This window comes from Schistocerca cancellata, chromosome 12 (assembly GCF_023864275.1).
Source record: "Schistocerca cancellata isolate TAMUIC-IGC-003103 chromosome 12, iqSchCanc2.1, whole genome shotgun sequence".
NCBI classification, from domain to species: Eukaryota; Metazoa; Arthropoda; class Insecta; order Orthoptera; family Acrididae; genus Schistocerca; species Schistocerca cancellata.
In genome coordinates this window covers 148,348,676-148,369,663 of record NC_064637.1, presented here as the reverse complement: position 1 = coordinate 148,369,663, position 20,988 = coordinate 148,348,676, and the positions used below count along the sequence as shown (strand labels likewise).

At 40.7% G+C, this 20,988-nt stretch overlaps 1 protein-coding gene across 1 annotated transcript in view; it reads left to right on the top strand.

The window, feature by feature from the left end:
- Window positions 1-20,574, top strand: part of LOC126109809 (carbonic anhydrase 1-like) — a 117,735-nt gene extending 97,161 nt beyond the window's left edge. The window contains exons 5-7 of the mRNA XM_049914869.1: window positions 2,070-2,175; window positions 13,879-14,106; window positions 20,334-20,574. Of these exons, the coding sequence (XP_049770826.1) occupies window positions 2,070-2,175; window positions 13,879-14,106; window positions 20,334-20,513 (514 nt within the window). The 3' untranslated portion in view covers window positions 20,514-20,574. The remainder of the gene's footprint in view (window positions 1-2,069; window positions 2,176-13,878; window positions 14,107-20,333) is intronic.
- Window positions 20,575-20,988: the final 414 nt, after the last annotated feature.

Genomic DNA, 20,988 nt, shown 5'->3' with positions numbered 1-20,988 from the left:
CGGCTTGCCGCTCGTCGCAATGATGTGAGCGACCCTGCAGCTTGCTCGAACTGCAGATTCAGTAGTGTTTTCTCCGCTCTCATTCACCTGAAAATTATACACGCATTACAGAACACGAACTATGTTGCATATTTTGATACTTTCCGTATTACGAAACCGTTTTTAAACTTACGTCTCCTGGTATGTCGTTATTACTAAGCCTGGCTACAATTTCTCTGCGTGAAACGCCTTCTACCTGATCGTAGTGCGCTGCGTGAAGACGTGTGTAATGTCGTATATTGTACCTCTTCGCAGAATTAAATACTTTATGACATACAAGACACTGCCGACGACCATCCCTCTCAATGAATAGAAAGGTATCCTCCAGCAGAGGTACAGGGCTCCCGCGGCTAGTCATAGCTGTCACTGAACACGGATTATTGCGTCAGTTGCGGCTGTATGCGGCCAGGGGGCAGTGAGTTCGCTTTCCCCCTCCACGCGGGCTCCGAGCTGCCGCAGTAAGCGCTCCGGAGCGCTCCGGCTCCCTGGAGCTCGGTTGGAACAGCCTGGTGTATATGGTGCATAAACATTTTTGACTGAATTTTCACTGAAAAATCAACTTTGACATCAGATGTGCATACTGGTATAATCTTGTGCACTCACATAAACTGAACCTAGAGTGCCCTGACACACGTCAGTAGGTTTTATCGATCTAGCCGCATAACTACAAATAAACTTTTAGCAATCAGAACCAGTTCAGTTATTACTGATAATAGTATTTAACTTAATTATAATTTTTAGAAATGAAGATGACTTAGTAAAATTCACAATTCCATAGTATGCAAAATATAAATACGGATATTCTACTCAGAATTTAGTAATTTACATTCTTTTAGCTTCAAATTGACTTCCTAACTGCTTTCAACAATCAGAAATTATCAGATTTTAATTAAATATGTAATAACTTTATCTATCATTTTACCAACTTTCGTGTTTGAACATCATATTGTATTGAATGATGTTATATGTTTACATCTATTTGAAATTATGTAAATGCTAGGAACATAACAGTGCTTATACGATAAATAAACATTGGTTGTATGAGATAATGAATCAATAGTTACACTGAGTGGAAAATTAAAGTTGCAGTGACAATTGTTTATGTACATAATCCAATGTGTATCAGGTCAATTACTAAAGATGTGTACAGCATTTTTCATTACGTCGCTCAATCTGTTACATTACAAAACTCATTTACTTAATAATAAATAATTGTGGTTTGCAATTCAATCATCCTAGCACATTATCCATTGGACATAAATGTTATAAAATGTATTTAACCACTGTACACAAGCATGCCGTTTGAAAAGGTCAGTATTTGTTGACTACATGCAAAAAGAAATGTAAATATATGAGTGTTCTTCATCTCCCTGTGTGTGTGTGTGTGTGTGTGTGTGTGTGTGTGTGTGTGTGTGTGTGTGTAGCATATTTTTTATTAAAATAACGATAGGGAAGGGTAATAGCATGTTTATTCCACAGTGGTGTCGTAGGCATCGTTGGATGTGCATTGAAGAATGTTGAGTGTGGGATGACTAGCTGTCTGGGAGTGGGTATAAAGAAGAGTCAAAGGGGATCTAATTCATATTTTTTATGAAAGGAACGATAGGGAAGGGCAATAGCACGTTTATTCCACAGTGGTGTCATAGGCATCGTGGGATGCGCGTTGTAGAATGTTGAGTGTGGGGTGACTAGCTGTCAGGGAGTTGGTATAAGGAAGAGGCAAAGGGGGTCTAATTGTTCAGATGGTTGAGTTTTTGGTGTAGTGGGTATTTGGAGGGGATAATGGGAGAGCAGGAGGCAGTATTCTGATGATCAACTGTTGGGATGTTATTCTACTATTTTACCTGTTAGTGTTACTGGCCACACCAACACACTTGTCTGTGATGGATGCAGCAGAAGTAGCTCTGACACACACACACACACACACACACACACACACACACACACACACACTTTTACTCTCCTCTAGTGTATCGCATTTCACCGACGACACTGCTGACTCTAGCTCTTTAGTTTTTCCTCATTTTCAGCTCCACGATGGAGATGCACATGGTGTTCTACAAGGAGGAGTACGGAAACCCATCCAACGCCGCCAAATATAGCGACGGCTTTGCTGTGCTGTCGGTCCTCTTAGATGTAAGATTTCACCACTGCATGTTTCATCATCTGCTATATATATATGCCTACAACATCTACGTGAGAAAATAATGTGGCATGGCACAGGTTCCTTATTGGGTGCGTGTAATTTCTCCAATGATTACCAGTGATTAGATTCCATCCCTGTTCTGCGAATTTGGAAAGTTCATCAAATACCTGTCAATGGCTTCATTTTCTATGCATCCAACTGAAAGTGTTTTGCCCAGATTTGCGTCACGTGAGAGTATCTGATAGTCAGAAGGTGTCAAGGCCAGTAAAGAGATGAATGAAGATTATAATTTAATGTGCTGTCGACAGTACTGTTATTACAGATCGTTTGAAGTCTGATTTGAGGTACCTCCCCATGCTAGTCTTCACTCTGCATAACTATTGCAACCAGCTTCCATTGGAACCTGTTTAGTGTACCGAAGCGCTGGTCTCTCTCTCTACAATTATACACCCCTTACTCCTCCCACCCCCTGTTTCTCTTAGTTGCAATTTCTTCGATATTACACTAAACAGATGTACTAAACACTTACACTGATCATCCAGAATATTATGACCACCGACTTACTATAGATATACAGGGTGATTCAAAAAGAATACCACAACTTTAAAAATGTGTATTTAATGAAAGAAACATAATATAACCTTCTGTTATACATCATTACAAAGAGTATTTAAAAAGGTTTTTTTTTCACTCAAAAACAAGTTCAGAGATGTTCAATATGGCCCCCTCCAGACACTCGAGCAATATCAACCCGATACTCCAACTCGTTCCACACTCTCTGTAGCATATCAGGCGTAACAGTTTAGATAGCTGCTGTTATTTCTCGTTTCAAACCATCAATGGTGGCTGGGAGAGGTGGCCGAAACACCATATCCTTAACATACCCCCATAAGAAAAAATGTGTGCTACATTTTCATTTCATTTTCATCACTCGTTCTCGGCCGTCCAGAGCTTTTCCCTTTGCACAAACACCCATTTTCTGTAAACTGTTTATACCAACGTTTAATACACCACCTATCAGGAGGTTTAACACCATACTTCGTTCGAAATGCACGCTGAACAACTGTCGTCGATTCACTTCTGCCGTACTCAGTAACACAAAAAGCTTTCTGTTGAGCGGTCGCCATCTTAGCATCAACTGACGCTGACGCCTAGTCAACAGCGCCTCAAGCGATCAAATGTACAACTAAATGAAACTTTATAGCTCCCTTAATTCGCCGACAGATAGTGCTTAGCTCTGCCTTTTGTCGTTGCAGAGTTTTAAATTCCTAAAGTTGTGGTATTCTTTTTGAATCACCCTGTATATCTGTCCAGGTATAACAGCGTCGCCCGGCGAGGAATGACTAATAGACACGTGCACCGTGCATGTAGTATCAGTGAGTGTGCTGTCCACGTGTAGAAAGAGGAAGGCACGCAATCTACCCGAGTTTGACCGAGGGCAGATTGCGATGGCCCAGAGGCTTGGCACAAGGAAATCGGAAAACTTGATGACGTATCTGGTTCGAGGAGTGCTGTGGTGAGTGTCTTATACATGTGACGAAACCAAGGTGAAAGCACGTCCACGTGTCATCAGGCTGGAAAGCCACACTGTAATGGTCGCCTGGTCGTAGATATTGCTAATTGCTATAATTGCACTATTTCACTCCCATTTACGGAGCTTGTTAGCACTTGATGTTAGGTTGGCGCCATTACAATGCATTGTAGTAATCACTGCTGCTTGCTGGATCGCTGCTGTGTCTCGATGTTGATGCTGGCTCTAAATCTGGTTGTCTAGGGTTAAAAACATGAGGTCCCGTGTTTTTTATGTGCTTTTGATGATAAAGAATGAACGAAACCAACAAATATGTAAACTTCAAATATTTATTTCTCTGGTGGCCATCTTAATTCCACTGCCCACCAAAGACTATGACACAACACAACTTCCTTTACATGTTCTTTGCATTGTTTATCCACCTCAAACAATAACACACTAACACACTGTACCAAAGTGACATTCCGACTGCTTTCTCGTCCCTTCTTGCTGCTCGTATTTATAACCTTGTCAAAGAACTACTAAAAAGAGATATAGTTTACAAGTCACATGTACATCTGTTATCATAATTTGTGCAGAAAAGTTATTAATTTGCATCGAGTACATAATTTAACATGTTATTAAAATGACAGACAGATTTGTTGACTTGACAGAATAATTCTTTGTTACAAAAAGTCCGTTTTCTAGAAGTTTGTCAATTGACTTCTCTAATTTGCATAAATAAGTAATTAACATGAATTATTAACAAATACATTGGTTTTCGTCTAAAACAGGATTGATTTCGTGAATACTGAGTGAAACCGCTCCTGGTGAACAAATAGGTGTCACTGGGTGATTTTTATTTAAGGAGATCCAAAATACCTAGGTTGGCCACTATTTTTCGTACTTCATATTAATTATTTAAGATGAACTCAGTGTTTTTACATGATGACATTTGCTGTAGCAGTGATCAAGTGATATTAACTTTTGTGTGGGTTAGTTATTCAGTATAATTTAATGGGTTGACTGTTTATGGAGACATGTTACGCAATCATTGTCAACATACACAATAACTTTTCTATAATCATAAATACTCGTTAAACTGGTTGAATTTGGAGGGTATCGCATACTTCGGTACAGTAAAGCCTTTAATATGTTCCGTTACAACACCTCGTTACATATGTCAGATTTTGTAGGCTGGGCAGACTAGTAAAACAGGACAGGCGGCGAACTGTGGCAGAACTAACAGCAGTCTTTAATGTTGGGCAGTGTACAATTGTGTCAGAACACACATTGCTCCGAACACTCCTAAATACAGTATGTGCCTCCATAGCTGGTGATCTGCGCAAGTGCCAATGTCAATACTACGACATCAGCAACTACGACTGAAATGGGCACGTGACCATCCGCACAGGACGCTGGCGCAGTGACTGAGTGTTGCACGGTCTGGTGAACCCTGATATTTTCTTAATAATGCCGATGGGAAGCTACGAAGCCGTCACCTTGTAGAGTAACAGCTCCTCATGACCAGTACTGCGGGATAAAGACAAGCTGCTGGCGGCTCCATTATGCTCTGGGGTCCAGTGGAGCTCATGCAAGGCATTATGAAGGCCAAGAAGTATCTTACACAGGTTGCACCCCTTCATGTCGATCATGTTTCCCAATGGCAGTGGCAGTTTTCAAGAAGATAATGCTCCATGTCACGAAGCTAGCAGTGTGGTGGAGTTGTTCAGCGAACACAGTGGCGAGTTCCAATTAATGTGCTGTCCCCCCCCCCCCCAACTCGCTTGATCTGAACCCGATCAAACACATCTGGGATGTGATTCAACCTGGCATTGGAGCTTATTGACCCTCTCCCCTAGAATTTACAGGAATTATGTGACTTGAATGTGCAGATGTGGTGCTAACTCCCTCCAGTGACCTATCAGAACACCACTGCTTCCATGCCATGATTCGTCGCCGATGTTATCCATGCGAAAGATTGAGATACTGGCTCCTGGGTAGAGGTGGTCATAATGTTCTGCCTGATAGGTGTATGTAAACTCATTACTGCTGTTACCAGAATGAAAAATGCTCCTATCATAGCACGAAAAAGAGCGAATATGTCCTGGGCACCGTTAGAGACTTACAAGAAGGAAACTAGCTTTTCGACTTACCTGGTAGTTTCAAAGACATTTAAGTCAAAACATCTTGACATACGCGCGCTTTTTTTACTTGTTAGCATTACTTCCACCTTCAGAAACTTTATCCCTCCAGAAAAAGTTTTTTAGCTATTACATGTGTGGTCTTCAGCCATTTGATGTTACATAACGTTTACCATGGCTGGTCGATCTTCTGGATTTTGGGAGCAGACTCAGGGACTTAAGCTCATAAATTGCAAAATACAGGTGCGCCAACACCATGCAACTAAGAGAACTCACTGCGCTGGGGAAGTAGGGTTAATTCGTAAAAATGAGCTAAAACGTCAAGATGTTCTCATTAAAATGTCTTTGAAGCTCGCAGGTAAGTCGAAAAGCTGTTTCCTTTCTTTTACATTTCTAACTCTGCTCAGGACATATTCGCCTTTTTTGTGCAATGAAAGGAGCATTTTTCATTCTGGTTCCCAACTTAATCTGTACCATAATTTTGACGTTACACCACCATAGCTTAGCAACTGGTATAGATTTTTCTTGACAAGGGCAACGACTGATCAGGCATAGGTATTTTTATTGTATCTATTTATTTTTTTACACGTCAAGTTCCGTAGGACCAAATTGAGGAGCAAATCTCCAAGGTCGTGAAACATGTTGGTAAATGAAATTACAACATAATAGTAATAACAGACAAAAATAAATTTTTATGAACCCAAAACAAGTCAGTCCATAAGTTTAATTAACGCAATCAACAATACAATAAGAATCACCTTAATTTTTCAAGGAACTCCTCGACAGAATAGAAGGAGTGACCCATGAGGAAACTCTTCAGTTTCGATTTGAAAGCGCCTGGATTACTGCTACGATTTTTGAATTCTAGGGGTAGCTTATTGAAAATGGATGTAGCAGTATACTGCACACCTTTTTGCACGAGAGTTAAGGAAGTCCGATTCAGATGCAGGTTTCATTTCTGCCGAGTATTAACCAAGTGAAAGCTGCTTATTCTTGGGAATAAGCTAATATTGTTAACAAGAAATGACAGTAAGGAATATACATTTTGAGACGCCAATGTCAAAATACCCAGACTCGTAAACAGGGGTCGACAAGAGGTTCGTGAACTTACACCACTTATTGCCCGAACTGCCCATTTCTGAGCCAGAAACATCCTTTTAGAATGGGAAGAGTTACCCCACAATGTAATACCATACGACATAAGCGAATGAAAATAAGCAAAGTAAACTAATTTTCGTGTTGGACGATCACTCACTTCTGATACCATTCGAATAGTAAAAATGGCAGTACTAAGTATATGAACAAGATCCTGAACATGGGCTTTTCACGATAGCATACTATCTATGTGAAACCTGTTCACATAGATTATGAACTGTTCAGTTTCACAAATCATTTGCCTGTTCTGTGAAATTTGTCAAATTTGGTTGAATTGTGTATTAGAAACTGTAAAAACTGAGTCTTACTGTGATTTAGCGTTAATTTATTTTCTACAAGCCATGAACTAAGGTCATGTACTGCACTATTTGAAACTGAGCCGATGTTGCACACAACATCCTTTACTACGAAATTAGTGTCATCAGCAAACAGAAATATTTTAGAGTTACCCGTAAAACTAGAGGGCATATCATTTATATAAATAAGGAACAGGAGTGGCCCCAACACTGATCCCTGGGGCACTCCTCACTTGACAGGACCCCACATCACAGCCGTTATCAACATTGTGAATAATGACCTTTTGTTGCCTGTTGCTAAAGTAAGATGTGAACCAATTGTAAGCTACTCCCTGTATTCTGTTATGGTCCAACTTCTGGAGCAATATTTTGTGATCAACACAATCAAATGCCTTAGTTAAATCAAAAAAATATGTCAAGCGTTCGAAACCTTTAGTTTAGCCCATCCAGTACCTCACAGAGAAAAGAGAATATAGCATTTTCAGTTATTAAACGACTCCTAAAGCACAATTGTACATTTGATAGCAAATGGTGTGATATTAAATGATCAATTATCCTTACATACACAGCCTTTTCAGTACCTTTTGCATGGACCAATAACAATAAATACTTAACTACTTGTTTTGGTACTGCAGTATCTGTCAGCTTCTGGATATCGCATACGACGTTCCTAGGATGTTTATAAGTGCATATTGCAGAGAACTTCGAACAAAATTTGAATGTAGCTTCGTAAAAGTTCCGTGATCAAACGATTTGAGATGGCGAATACAGTTTATCCTCACTAGACAGTATATATTATCATTATACATGAGGTGAAAAGGGTTTCGTCGGGTGCGGTGGCCGAGCGGTTCTAGGCGCTTCAGTCACGAACCGCGCGGCTGCTTAAGTCGCAGGTTGGAATCCTACCTCGGGCATGGGTGTGTGTGATGTCCTTAGGTTAGGTAGGTTTAAATAGTTCTGGGTCTAGGGGGCTGATGACCTAAGCAGTTCGGTCGCATAGTTCTTGGAGCCATTTATTGAATTTTACATAAACGGCCGTATCTTTAGATTGCGTTGACGTAGAAGCTCACTTTTTTACACCACCAAGGGACCGTATACCGCAGGAAGTGCGATACATTTCCGTTTATTATGTCTACCCGTACTCGAGGTAAGCGGGCGTTAAGGGTTGGGTAGACAGATAGACGGTCAAGAAAGTGAGACTAGTAGGATTCCATTTTTACCGATTTAGGTGACGAAATCCTAACAAGAAAATAGCTACGACAGTTACTGAAGATGAGGGCCGCATAAATAATTCCCCCTACTCTTTATTCTAAATGTTCTAGTTGCAGTCGATACTTCAGCATATTAATCGTAGCTACGCTTTCGATATAAATTGTGTTTACAGGAATGCAAATAAAGTCCATTTGCCTATACACGTGGTAATTCAGACACCAGTATTAATGTCACCGCGTTTTAGAAGTGCAAGCATTCCCATTGCTAGCTAGCTTAAGAAACACTTCGGCTAATGAAAGTTTTTTGGCCGTGGCGAGTCTAATGGAGAATTCGAAACATTGTAGAATACGTTTGGCAGCTATGTCGCCGTTTATTTCCTGGGGTGGTGCAGAATTATCCTACTAAATTTACTCGCTAATAACAGTATTTTGTTATTTCGATAAACATCCCGAATGATTGTCATGTAAGCGGTGACATAAAGGTAGAAAATTCATGTTTTTCAGTCCAGAAATCTCTATGCAACAGAAGCTGCAGATCATTTTGCCATTTTCATTGCGAAATTGCCGAGTTATTCTTGTCTGGGTTAATAATAGAGGGCTGTTTGCCTGGGTTGTCTGTTAGCGTAGTGAAAGGTGTTTGCTACTGCAAGGGAGGTATGGTTTGTTTTTGGTTCTAATCTCCATTGAGGTAGATAGACTATCAGTTAAGCAATTTTAAGAAACCCTCGCGCCCCAATACGTTTTATTGCTACCTTTATTCTGTACTGGCGCCCTGTGGATATCAATATGAAATTCTTGTAGAATTTCATACTTGTTACTGCCTACATTTTCCGCTTCTGTCAATAATTGAATTTAAGTGTGACACTGAATGATTTTTAACTGAATTTCGTTATAAATCTTCACGCATTGTTATATTTACACACTTTTATGGTGGGTCAGCAACGGTAATCCAGTATGACTGGTCTGATTGTTGCCACAGACAGTTTCGCAGCCGAATGCGCTTAATATTTTGCTATTTCTTAACGATCTGGGGTACTTAGTAAAACAGTTTTGTTATCTCGATAAGCTGAAATTCATTTTTATTACTACAGTTCATACTAATTAGCGTTTCTTCTTTCATTTATATCTTATATTTATGTGTTGTGTTTAACACACTAATCAGTGTTCGTATAGTCTTACACATTGTTGGAAACAGTCTGACAAAGTTCGGATAGTTTTTCAATTTCACGCCTGTGCATAGTATGTTGGTAGCACTTCGTCGCCTTGCCTGTTATGCTGTGTAGCAGATTTTAAAGCTGTGCGGATCAGCATAACGAAAAGGCGATGGGTCTCGCTTGTTTGGCCACGACTGTACATGATTAGCATTTCACTCACGTCGGTTCAGAATGTGTCCTGTTGAATAGTACGCACATTGTCCGCCATGGGCTCTGATAATTCGTTCTATGCATGATGATTGTAGAATTTTAGAACGTGTTTTTTGCTCGAGTATCATGTCGTTTTTGCAAACCCAGAATCTACTATGTAGGAATCAACATGGATTCCGGAAACAGCGATCGTGTGAGACCCAACTCTCTTCATTTGTTCATGAGACCCAGGAAATATTAGATACAGGCTCCCAGGTAGATGCTATTTTTCTTGACTTCCGGAAGGCGTTCGATACAGTTCCGCACTGTCGCCTGATAAACAAAGTAAGAGCCTACGGAATATCAGACCAGCTGTGTGGCTGGATTGAAGAGTTTTTAGCAAACAGAACACAGCATGTTGTTATCAATGGAGAGACGTCTACAGACGTTAAAGTAACCTCTGGCGTGCCACAGGGGAGTGTTATGGGAGCATTGCTTTTCACAATATATATAAATGACCTAGTAGATAGTGTCGGAAGTTCCATGCGGCTTTTCGCGGATGATGCTGTAGTATATGGAGAAGTTGCAGCATTAGAAAATTGTAGCGAAATGCAGGAAGATCTGCAGCGGATAGGCACTTGGTGCAGGGAGTGGCAACTGACCCTTAACATAGACAAATGTAATGTATTGCGAATACATAGAAAGAAGGATCCTTTATTGTATGATTATATGATAGCGGAACAAACACTGGTAGCAGTTACTTCTGTAAAATATCTGGGAGTATGCGTGCGGAACGATTTGAAGTGGAATGATCATATAAAATTAATTGTTGGTAAGCGGCTACCAGGTTGAGATTCATTGGGAGAGTCCTTAGAAAACGTAGTCCATCAACAAAGGAGGTGGCTTACAAAACACTCGTTCGACCTATACTTGAGTATTGCTCATCAGTGTGGGATCCGTACCAGATCGGGTTGACGGAGGAGATAGAGAAGATCCAAAGAAGAGCGGCGCGTTTCGTCACAGGGTTATTTGGTAACCGTGATAGCGTTACAGAGATGTTTAGCAAACTCAAGTGGCAGACTCTGCAAGAGAGGCGCTCTGCATCGCGGTGTAGCTTGCTGTCCAGGTTTCGAGAGGGTGCGTTTCTGGATGAGGTATCGAATATATTGCTTCCCCCTACTTATACCTCCCGAGGAGATCACGAATGTAAAATTAGAGAGATTAGAGCGCGCACGGAGGCTTTCAGACAGTCGTTTTTCCCGCGAACCATACGCGACTGGAACAGGAGAGGGAGGTAATGACAGTGACACGTAAAGTGGGTGGCTTGCGGAGTATAAATGTAGATGTAGATGTAGATGGCATCGGTGTGAATGAGATGTAAATTGCGTCCTGTGGTATAGCAATCACTGCTGCATTCACCTGGTTCCAAAGCTCATCTGTAGTGGTTGACATTGAGCGCTGCACCCGTGATTTCACCAAATCCCGCACATTGTCCAGTGGTGACAAGTCTGGTGATCTGACAGGCCAGCGTAGAAGGCTGACATCCCGTGACACTAAGAACACACGTGCTGGTACAGCGACATGTGGTGGCGTCTTGGTTGTTGTGCAAAAAGGCTATGGCTACAGGTCGCAGGATGTCATTCACGTATGTCGCACTGGTCACAGTGCCCTGGACACGCACCAACTGCAATTTGTGTTTGTAACCAATAGCACCCCACACCACGAGCATTGAGTTGGGGCTGCATGTCTCGTGCGAATGCTGTCGCTGTGATGCCGCTCCCCCTGTCTGTGGCGAACCAGAATACGGCCATCTTTTTCAAAGAAACGGAATCTGGATTAGTCTGAAAACTCTATCCGACGTTATTCCTATCCCCACTGACGTCGTTCCATTCACCATTGCCGTCTAGCATCTTTCGGCACATTCGTCACTGACAGGCGGAGAAATGGACGACGCACACGTAAGCCATGCCATAGTACAGGGTGATTCAAAAAGAATACCACAACTTTAAAAAAAATGTATATTTAATGAAAGAAACATAATATAACCTTCTGTTATACATCATTACAAAGAGTATTTAAAAAGTTTTTTTTTTCACTCAAAAACAAGTTCAGAGATGTTCAATATGGCCCCCTCCAGACACTCGAGCAATATCAACCCGATACTCCAACTCGTTCCACACTCTCTGTTGCATATCAGGCGTAACAGTTTGGATAGCTGCTGTTATTTCTCGTTTCAAATCATCAATGGTGGCTGGGAGAGGTGGCCGAAACACCATATCCTTAACATACCCCCATAAGAAAAAATCGCAGGGGGTAAGATCAGGGCTTCTTGGAGGCCAGTGATGAAGTGCTCTGTCACGGGCTGCCTGGCGGCCGATCCATCACCTCGGGTAGTTGACGTTCAGGTTTCATAACTAACCTTTTTCGTAGGACTCTCCATACAGTTGATTGTGGAATTTGCAGCTCTCTGCTAGCTCTGCGAGTCGATTTTCCTGGGCTGCGAACAAATGCTTGCTGGATGCGTGTTACATTTTCATCACTCGTTCTCGGCCGTCCAGAACTTTTCCCTTTGCACAAACACCCATTCTCTGTAAACTGTTTATACCAACGTCTAATACACCACCTATCAGGGGGTTTAACACCATACTTCGTTCGAAATGCACGCTGAACAACTGTCGTCGATTCACTTCTGCCGTACTCAATAACACAAAAAGCTTTCTGTTGAGCGGTCGCCATCTTAGCATCAACTGACGCTGACGCCTAGTCAACAGCGCCTCAAGCGAACAAATGTACAACTAAATGAAACTTTATAGCTTCCTTAATTCGGCGACAGATGGTGCTTAGCTCTGCCTTTTGTCGTTGCACGGTTTTAAATTCCTAAAGTTGTGGTATTCTTTTTGAATCACCCTGTAAAAGGCGACGGATTTTCATCCGTGATGCACCACGGCCGAGGAGGATGCAGATCTGTTTTGCAACGTCATTTGGATGAGAAGTCGGTCTATTTGAGTGTGTGTGTGGGGTGGGGGGGGGGGGGGGCGGCGGGGATCAGGGTGGTGCGACTTGACCCACCTTGCCGTGTCCTGTGGGCTTCCATGAACCATTTTGCACACACCTGTTGCACTGCCGAAACACTTCGTCCCACATGAGGAGCAATTTCCCAGTGTCCCGGATGGATGGGACTGATAACCCAGCAGTTTAGTCCCTTCGCTCCCCAAACCAACCAACCAACCAACCAACCAATTGGATGCATGCATCACATTCTCTCATGCCAATAATGCACCCTCTTTCAAACACACTGATTTGACAGTACGGTTCGAGCATACGTCTGCAAGGCATCCTGCATGCCTGCTGAACTCACACTGATCCATTACCTTCGGTTTACAGTGATAATTTGAGCCGTAGGCACATTTTACCGGGAGGTGGTGTTGCGTCGTGATATCGATGTTGACCCTGAACCAGCAGGCCGACATAGTTCAAATGCTAATCATTTCTACAGAACGTACTATTGTACATGTCCTTTGAATATGAAGTCTAATCTCTAGTCGTTCAAGGTGTTCTGTTTTTTTTCCCTGAACATGAGTATATTTGTATTGTGTTCCCTGCTATTATAGTTCCCAAATCAGTTACATGACACGTGTACAGAATCTGATCAAAAGTATCCGGACAGGTATGAGTGGACATTAATTTCGGTTTGTCCATCTTTCGCTGGGAATGCTTTCAGTGAAGTGTCTTAATGTCTGTGGAGAGGTGGCAGCGCAATTGAAAGAATTGAGGAACAAAGTGGTGTATTTAAATTGTGAATAAAACCATCCTGCTTTCAGAAAATAAATGTTGCATTATTTACTGGACAAACTTCATAGAAGATTTTATCTTCAAACAAGAAAATAATTATATAATTTTTTTTTTTCGAGGTTATAATTAAGGCTTTGTGACTACCTCTCGTATGTTAGGTGAATACAAATTCGACAGAGATCCCCAGTTGTAGGCGCGATTGGTGGAATCTGACCTGTCTGACATGTACACTGGTTCTGCAGCACAACGAAAACGGCAACCCAGTACTGCCTCCAGTTGTGTGGGCACTGCAGCGCATCCAGAATTATGGTGATGTGACCAACCTGGACACCAGGTTGGCCCTCGAATCACTTCTGCCCAACGACAGGCACCTGTACTACACGTACCCTGGATCACTGACGACACCGCCCTGTGATGAGGCTGTCACCTGGATCATCTTCCGCCAGCATGTCCCCATCTCCAGCGAGCAGGTAGTACTGCACCATTTTATGTAATGTACAGTGTACAATGGTACGATTATATGGTTGGGAACAGGGATGTCAAACAAAATTTGTAATATTATAACGTCTTGGATGGAGAGTCATCAGCATAAGTAGAAGTTACTTCAGATGTGCCCCTGGGAAGTGTGTATTGGGATGCTTGCTGTTCATGTTGCAACGAGATTCGCCAATTGAAGAACACCATACACATAATTAATACACATTAAGATGCACTTGCATATTTCATTTTATGTAGCTAATGTTTCAATTTTTATATGAAGACCTCGGCTCTACAAAGGGACAAGCTGGCTGTTTTCAGAAACTGTGAATTAACGTTTCGCTCAGATCTCATAAATAAGATATTTCAAGTACATCCTTTGTGTTTCTTACAATTGAGATGGGTTACCGTTTTCAAATATTCCTAGAATAACGACTTTTTCAGAAATTGCGCATGAAAGTTTCAATGAAATCTCAGAGAAGATATTTTAAGTACATCCACCATTATTATCAGATTGGTCTTTGTTTTCAAATATTTAAAGTAACAATGTATTTTTGAAATGCTAAAATTTACCCAAAATTTTCTTCTTAAAAATTCGTCAATGGTTGCTTAATATTATTTACTTACAAATTCAATACAATTGACATTGACTGATCACTGTTCACTTGTTGGGCAAGTTAACAAAGCATTGCTGTGAAAACTCTCAAACATACAAATTTAAAAGGTTCGAATTGTTGCACTTTATGATACTAATATCTGCACTACCGACATTTGCAACAATAAAGTATTACAACCCCAAAAATTAATCTGCGATTCTGCACAATATAAAATAAAGTTTAGCTAGCATCTTACTACAGCATGTACACAATGTTAAGGATGGGCTGTAACATTTCTGCCATCACTCTGTCACTTAAATTCAAGTAATCTGTGGTAAGTGACACAGTTCAACACTGCTTCCGTGATTAGCAATAACTTCTGACGCGTTGCACCCTCAGGAATATATTCAGAATCTTTATTTGAGTCACAGTTATCCTCAGATTCCCAGTATCATCCATAAGGGCAGTTTTCTGGCACGGATGCTACTACTGGTAGCCAAAATTTGGCAGCTACCACTGTTTATACGAGCACATCTTATCGAAGCTGTCATCAACGAGAATACAAAATTAGAGATGAGCTGCCACTTCTCGGTTTTGTCGTGGAACTATCCAATATTACGAATTAAGCATATCACGTATCATGTTCTCCATGTGTCATCGAATGGGTACCATTATTTGCAGGTGACATCTTCATAAATATTTATTGATAGTATTAAATTATTACTACCCAAGTCTGCTCATTTTTCTGTAAGTTTTCTTTTGTTTTCATTCTATATTTTATAAATGCAGCAACGGACCAGATGAAACAATCATAGATATATGCAGGAAACTGTCTAATATGTCCTCCTATCTGCAGCCAATTATGTAACTGCAATAGTGCAGTGGACTTAAAATAATAATATCTACATAAAAAATTCTTAGTATTACACATTTTTAAAATTGACTAAAAAGTATAAAATAATTTCTCCTAGGCCCATACGTATTCCTAACCCCATACAGATAGTCCTGAAAATTTGTGCTTGTGAATTTGTAGGCGCTATAAAAATATATGTAGAATAAAAACCATGAAAATATTAAAAAGTGTGGAGCACATCAAATTGTTATAGTACATTGGTGAACTATTCATGTACGAATAATGTATTCCAGAATGAGATTTTTACTCTGCAGTGGAGTGTGCGCTGAATAATGTATTGCATGTACCCCACGTTTTTCATTTGAAATTCTACAATTATTTTCATAGTTTTTTAAAAATTCACAAGCATAGATTTTTAGAAGTATCTGTATGAGGTTAGGAATCAGTGAATTAGTGCATGCATGCAGGCCAGAGGGGGGGGGGGGGGGGGGAAGCAACTACACAGTGATAAGTGGGCTCATACTGCCACACTGTTTCCCAATTTGACTTGTTTTTGCAATCACTGCATTAACACCACATACCCTCTCTATACATGAAGTTTCATTTTGTGTCCCGCTTCTTTTTCGGGTGCTCTACCTTGTTTATTAAAGATGTATATATATTTATGCACACAAACGGATATAAACTGCGTTTTTTAAATAGGAACCCCCATTTTTATTACATATTCGTGTAGTATGTAAAGAAATATGAATGTTTCAGTTGGACCATTTTTTTCGCTTTGTGGTAGATGATGCTGTAATAGTCACAAACATATGGCTCACTATTTTAGACGAACAGTTGGTAACAGGTAGGTTTTTTAAATTAAAATACAGAATGTAGGGTACGTTTGAACATTTTATTTTGGTTGTTCCAATGTGATACATGTTCCTTTGTGAACTTATCATTCCTGAGAATGCATGCTGTTACAGCGTGATTACCTGTAAATACCACATTAATGCAATAAATGCTCAAAATGATGTCCATCAACCTCAATGCATTTGGCAATATGTGTAACGAGATTCCTCTCAACAGCGAGTGGTTCGTCTTTCGTAATGTTCGCACATGCATTGACAATGTGCTGAGCATGTTGTCAGGCGTTGTCGGTGGATCACGATAGCAAATATCCTTCAACTTTCCCCACAGAAAGAAATCCGGGGACGTCATATCCGGTGAACGTGCGAGCCATGGTATGGCGCTTCGACGACCAATTCACCTGTCATGAAATATGCTACTCAGTACCGCTTCAGGTGCACGTGAGCTATGTGCCAGACATCCATCATGTTGGAAATACATCGCCATTCTGTCATCCAGTGAAACATCTTGTAGTAACATCGGTAAAACATTACGTAGGAAATCAGCATACATTGCACCATTTAGATTGCCATCGATAAAATTATCCTTCCTCCCATAATGCCGCACCATCCATTAACCTGCCAAGGTCGCTGATGTTCCACTTGTCGCTACCATCGTGGATTTTCCGTTGCCTAATAGTGCATATTATGCCGGATTACGTTACCGCTGATGGTGAATGACGCTTCGTCGCTGAATAGAACGCGTGCAAAAAATCTGTCATTGTCCCGTAATTTCTCTTGTGGCCTGAGGCAGAGCTGTACACGATGTTCAAAGTCGTCACCATGCAATTCCTCGTGCATAGAAACATGGTACGGGTGCAATCGATGTTGATCTAGCATTCTCAACACCGCCGTTTTTAAGATTCCCGATTCTCACGCAATTTGTTTGCTACTGATGTGCGGATTAGCCGCGACAGCAGCTAAAACACCTACTTGGGCATCATCATCTGTTGCAGGTCGTAGTTGACGTTTCACATGTGGCTGAGCACTTTCTGTTTCCTTAAATAACGTAACTATCCGGCGAACGGTCTGAACACTTGTATGATGTCGTCCAGGATACCGAGCAGCATACATAGCACACGCCCGTTGAGCATTTTGATCACAATAGCCATACATCAATACGATATCGATCTTTTCCGCAATTGGTAAACGGTCCATTTTAACACGGGTAACGTATCACGAAGCAAATACCGTCCGCACTGACGGAATGTTACGTGATACCACGTACTTATAAGTTTGTGACTATTACAGCGCCATCTATCACAAAACGTAAATAGTGGTCCAACTAAAATATTCATATTTCTTTACGTACTACACGAATATGTAATAAAAAGATGGGGGTTCCTATTTTAAAACAACGCAGTTGATATCCGTTTGACCTATGGTAGCGCCATCTAGCGGGCCAACCATAGTGCCATCTGGTTTGCCCCTTCAAGCTAGACGAGTTCCGTTCTTTGTAGTTTTTTCGTTTGATGCTTATTTCGTGAGATATTTGGCCCGGTCACGATAAGTGGACCACCCTGTATATAGACAGACAGACACACACACACACACACACACACACACACACACACACACACACACTATTTATTTGGGACATGCTCCAGCTACAGAATGCAAATATGAAAAACACCGTATAGTCTCTCTCCTAAAAATCATTAGGGACATTTTATCTGGTGTTTTTCATATTTGCATTCTGTAGCTGGAGTCCTCCCCAAACAAATAGTGCTCATTACGACTTTCATATGAAGCCCAGAACTCATGGAAAGCGTGAACTTGTTTACTGTTGCAAACAAAATGATTTTTAAATCAGAATTTTACGTGCCCATTCGATAGAGCTCTTCCAAATTAGCCTGGTGCAATATTTATGATATTGATAGGTATTAGCAGCGACAGTAAAACATGAAGGATAGGCAGTACCCCAGCAGTGCTCTGGTGTGCGCTGACTGCTACCACCATGCACGCAGCGCTACTGAATTGCTGTTTATTCTTTGCATTTTATCGCCTCTATTTGCCCATATCATGAATATTGGACTATGATAATTTGGGAGCGCTCTATCTAATGGGCACATAAAATTGCGATTTAAAAATTATTCTGTTTGTAATGGAAGACAAGCCAATGCTATACGTTGACAACGGGTGTCATACGAGACATGTGACAAGAAGTATCTGTTTTGCTATTATCTGCTGAAACACCAAAGAAAATGCGCCTGACGATTCTTAAGAGAAACACCTGAATATAGTACCGGGTGAGAGAACCGAAATAGCCTGTGCAGTGTACAACACACTAAGGTCGCTTGAGTGATGTGTCATTTACTGTGTGACCATCAGTCTATACTTCTGTTGTCAACAGGTCATTATTCCTTGATAGAATTTGCTAGATTCTTTGTGACTTTAAGACTGAAACTGTTAGCTGTCAACCAATTGTAGGCATTTTCAGACAGCATCTCAGTCATGTCTGCTAAATTTGAGTTGGTACCCGTGTGTAGTGTGTTTGTGTCATCTGTGAACATTATGGTGTTTTTAACTGTCTTTAAAGTCACTGCAGTATCATTTAAGCAGAGTATGATAAATAGCGGACCCAACACTGTTCCTTGTGGGGCCCTACAGTTTAGAAAGATTGAGATGTTTACAAATGTGTACAGATTGTCGTTTATCCCATTTTATTTCTGTGTGCTAGTTGAATAGGTAAAAGTGTTGCTTATGGTTTCCATACTGGGAAAGGTGTGAATCCATTACAAAGCTAGCCATATTGTTAACTACCAATGTGACTCACCAGTTTTCTATTACCTTCACTTATATCTCACAATACCTCTTTTTGGAAGTCCTATGTAATGCACATATTGCAGGAACCCCCACTATGTACCTCAGGTAGTTGGAGTAGAAGTTAATGTGGTTAATTATTTTAATTACTGCCACTTACAGATGCTGCATAAGTTAAATTATTTGGTGTATCCAACTACCCCTGTTAAAGATCATTATCTACTGAACTGTTAACAATTTCAGTAATTAGTCACGACTATACTCAGCGTTTTTATTGAACTTTCTGTCCATTAATGTTACAAAACAGTGTTACATGAGTGAATCATCATCTGTCTCGATTAGAAACTGTTGTTTTTACAGAATGAAAATGTGCATACATGAAATTTAAAACTGTATCTACAGCTTTCTCTTTACTCTGCAAACCATTATAAAGTGCATGGCAGAGGATATGTTCCACTGTACCAGTTCTTAGTGTTTTCTGTCATTACATTCATGTATGGCATTTGGAATGAATGATTGTTTAAATGACTGCATGCATGCTGTAATTAATCTAATCTTGGCTTCACAAAACCTACAGTAGCAATAAGTAGGGGGTTGTGGTATACTCCTAGAATCATTATTTCAAGCCAGTTCTTTAAACTTTGTAAGCAGGCTTTCTATAGTAATTTTTGTCGATGAAGTACTACAACTACCATTTTATGACACAAAAGGTGGAAATAAACACAAGTCTAAATGTAAAACAACACAATGAAAGTTGTAACATATCATTACATTTAGTTACCAGATGTATCATATACTACAATAAGTAAATCTCAGTCTATTACATTATACTGTCCAAATAGCAAAACTTGTTGACTACTTCTACTGTCTCATTTCCTAATCTAATTGCATCCACATCACCTGACTTAATTTAATTACATTTTATTAGCTTTCTTTTATATTTGTTATTATACATGCCCTATAGATGATTTGACGGATTGTGTTTTTCATTAAAATATGGGATTGCTTTCTTCATTAAAATGAGTGTTGTACAATGTTAAGTTTGATACCGAGGTGTACAGGAACTGTTGTTGACTCACTGGGGCCACAGCATACCGGTTGCGTTCTGATGCCGACAGGTGGCTGCCTTCCGCACCCTGAAGACGGAGGACGGCAGCCTGTTGATCTCGAACCGGAGGCCGCTACAGCCGCTGGGCAACCGTACTGTCAGCTTGGTCAGCTTCAGCAGCAGCAGCAGCAGCCGCCGCCGTGGTGCTGCCGCCAAGAGAAGGGGACAGCACGGCAGGCGCCGCCAGTAGACGCCGAGCTCAGTCTTCCAGTGTATAACAGCTGTCAATAAAACTTACTGCTTGCAACATATTCTTTCCCAGTCATTCCAGCTCATGCAGTATACCCTCCTATCTAATTTGAAGCATAAAGCTGAAAAAAAAAGAAAAAGAAGGGAGAGAGGGAGAATGAGTGAGTGAGTGAGTGAGTGAGTGAGTGAGTGAAAGGAGGAGGAGGAGGAGGAGGAGGAGGAGAGGAATCCACATAATGTTTCGGCAGGAGGAATATATACACTGACAGAAAAAAATTGCAACACTAAAAATAATTAATGGAAAGTAACTAAATTTTGGAAATACATCTGTCTAGGTAACATATTTAAGTGATTAATATTGCAAAGGTCATAGGTTAATGTATGTGCGAGATATTCCATTGAAAATGTGAAATACTGGTACAAAATAACCTGTGTAACTAGCAGGTATGTTGAATGCAAGTGTGCGAAGGTGCACA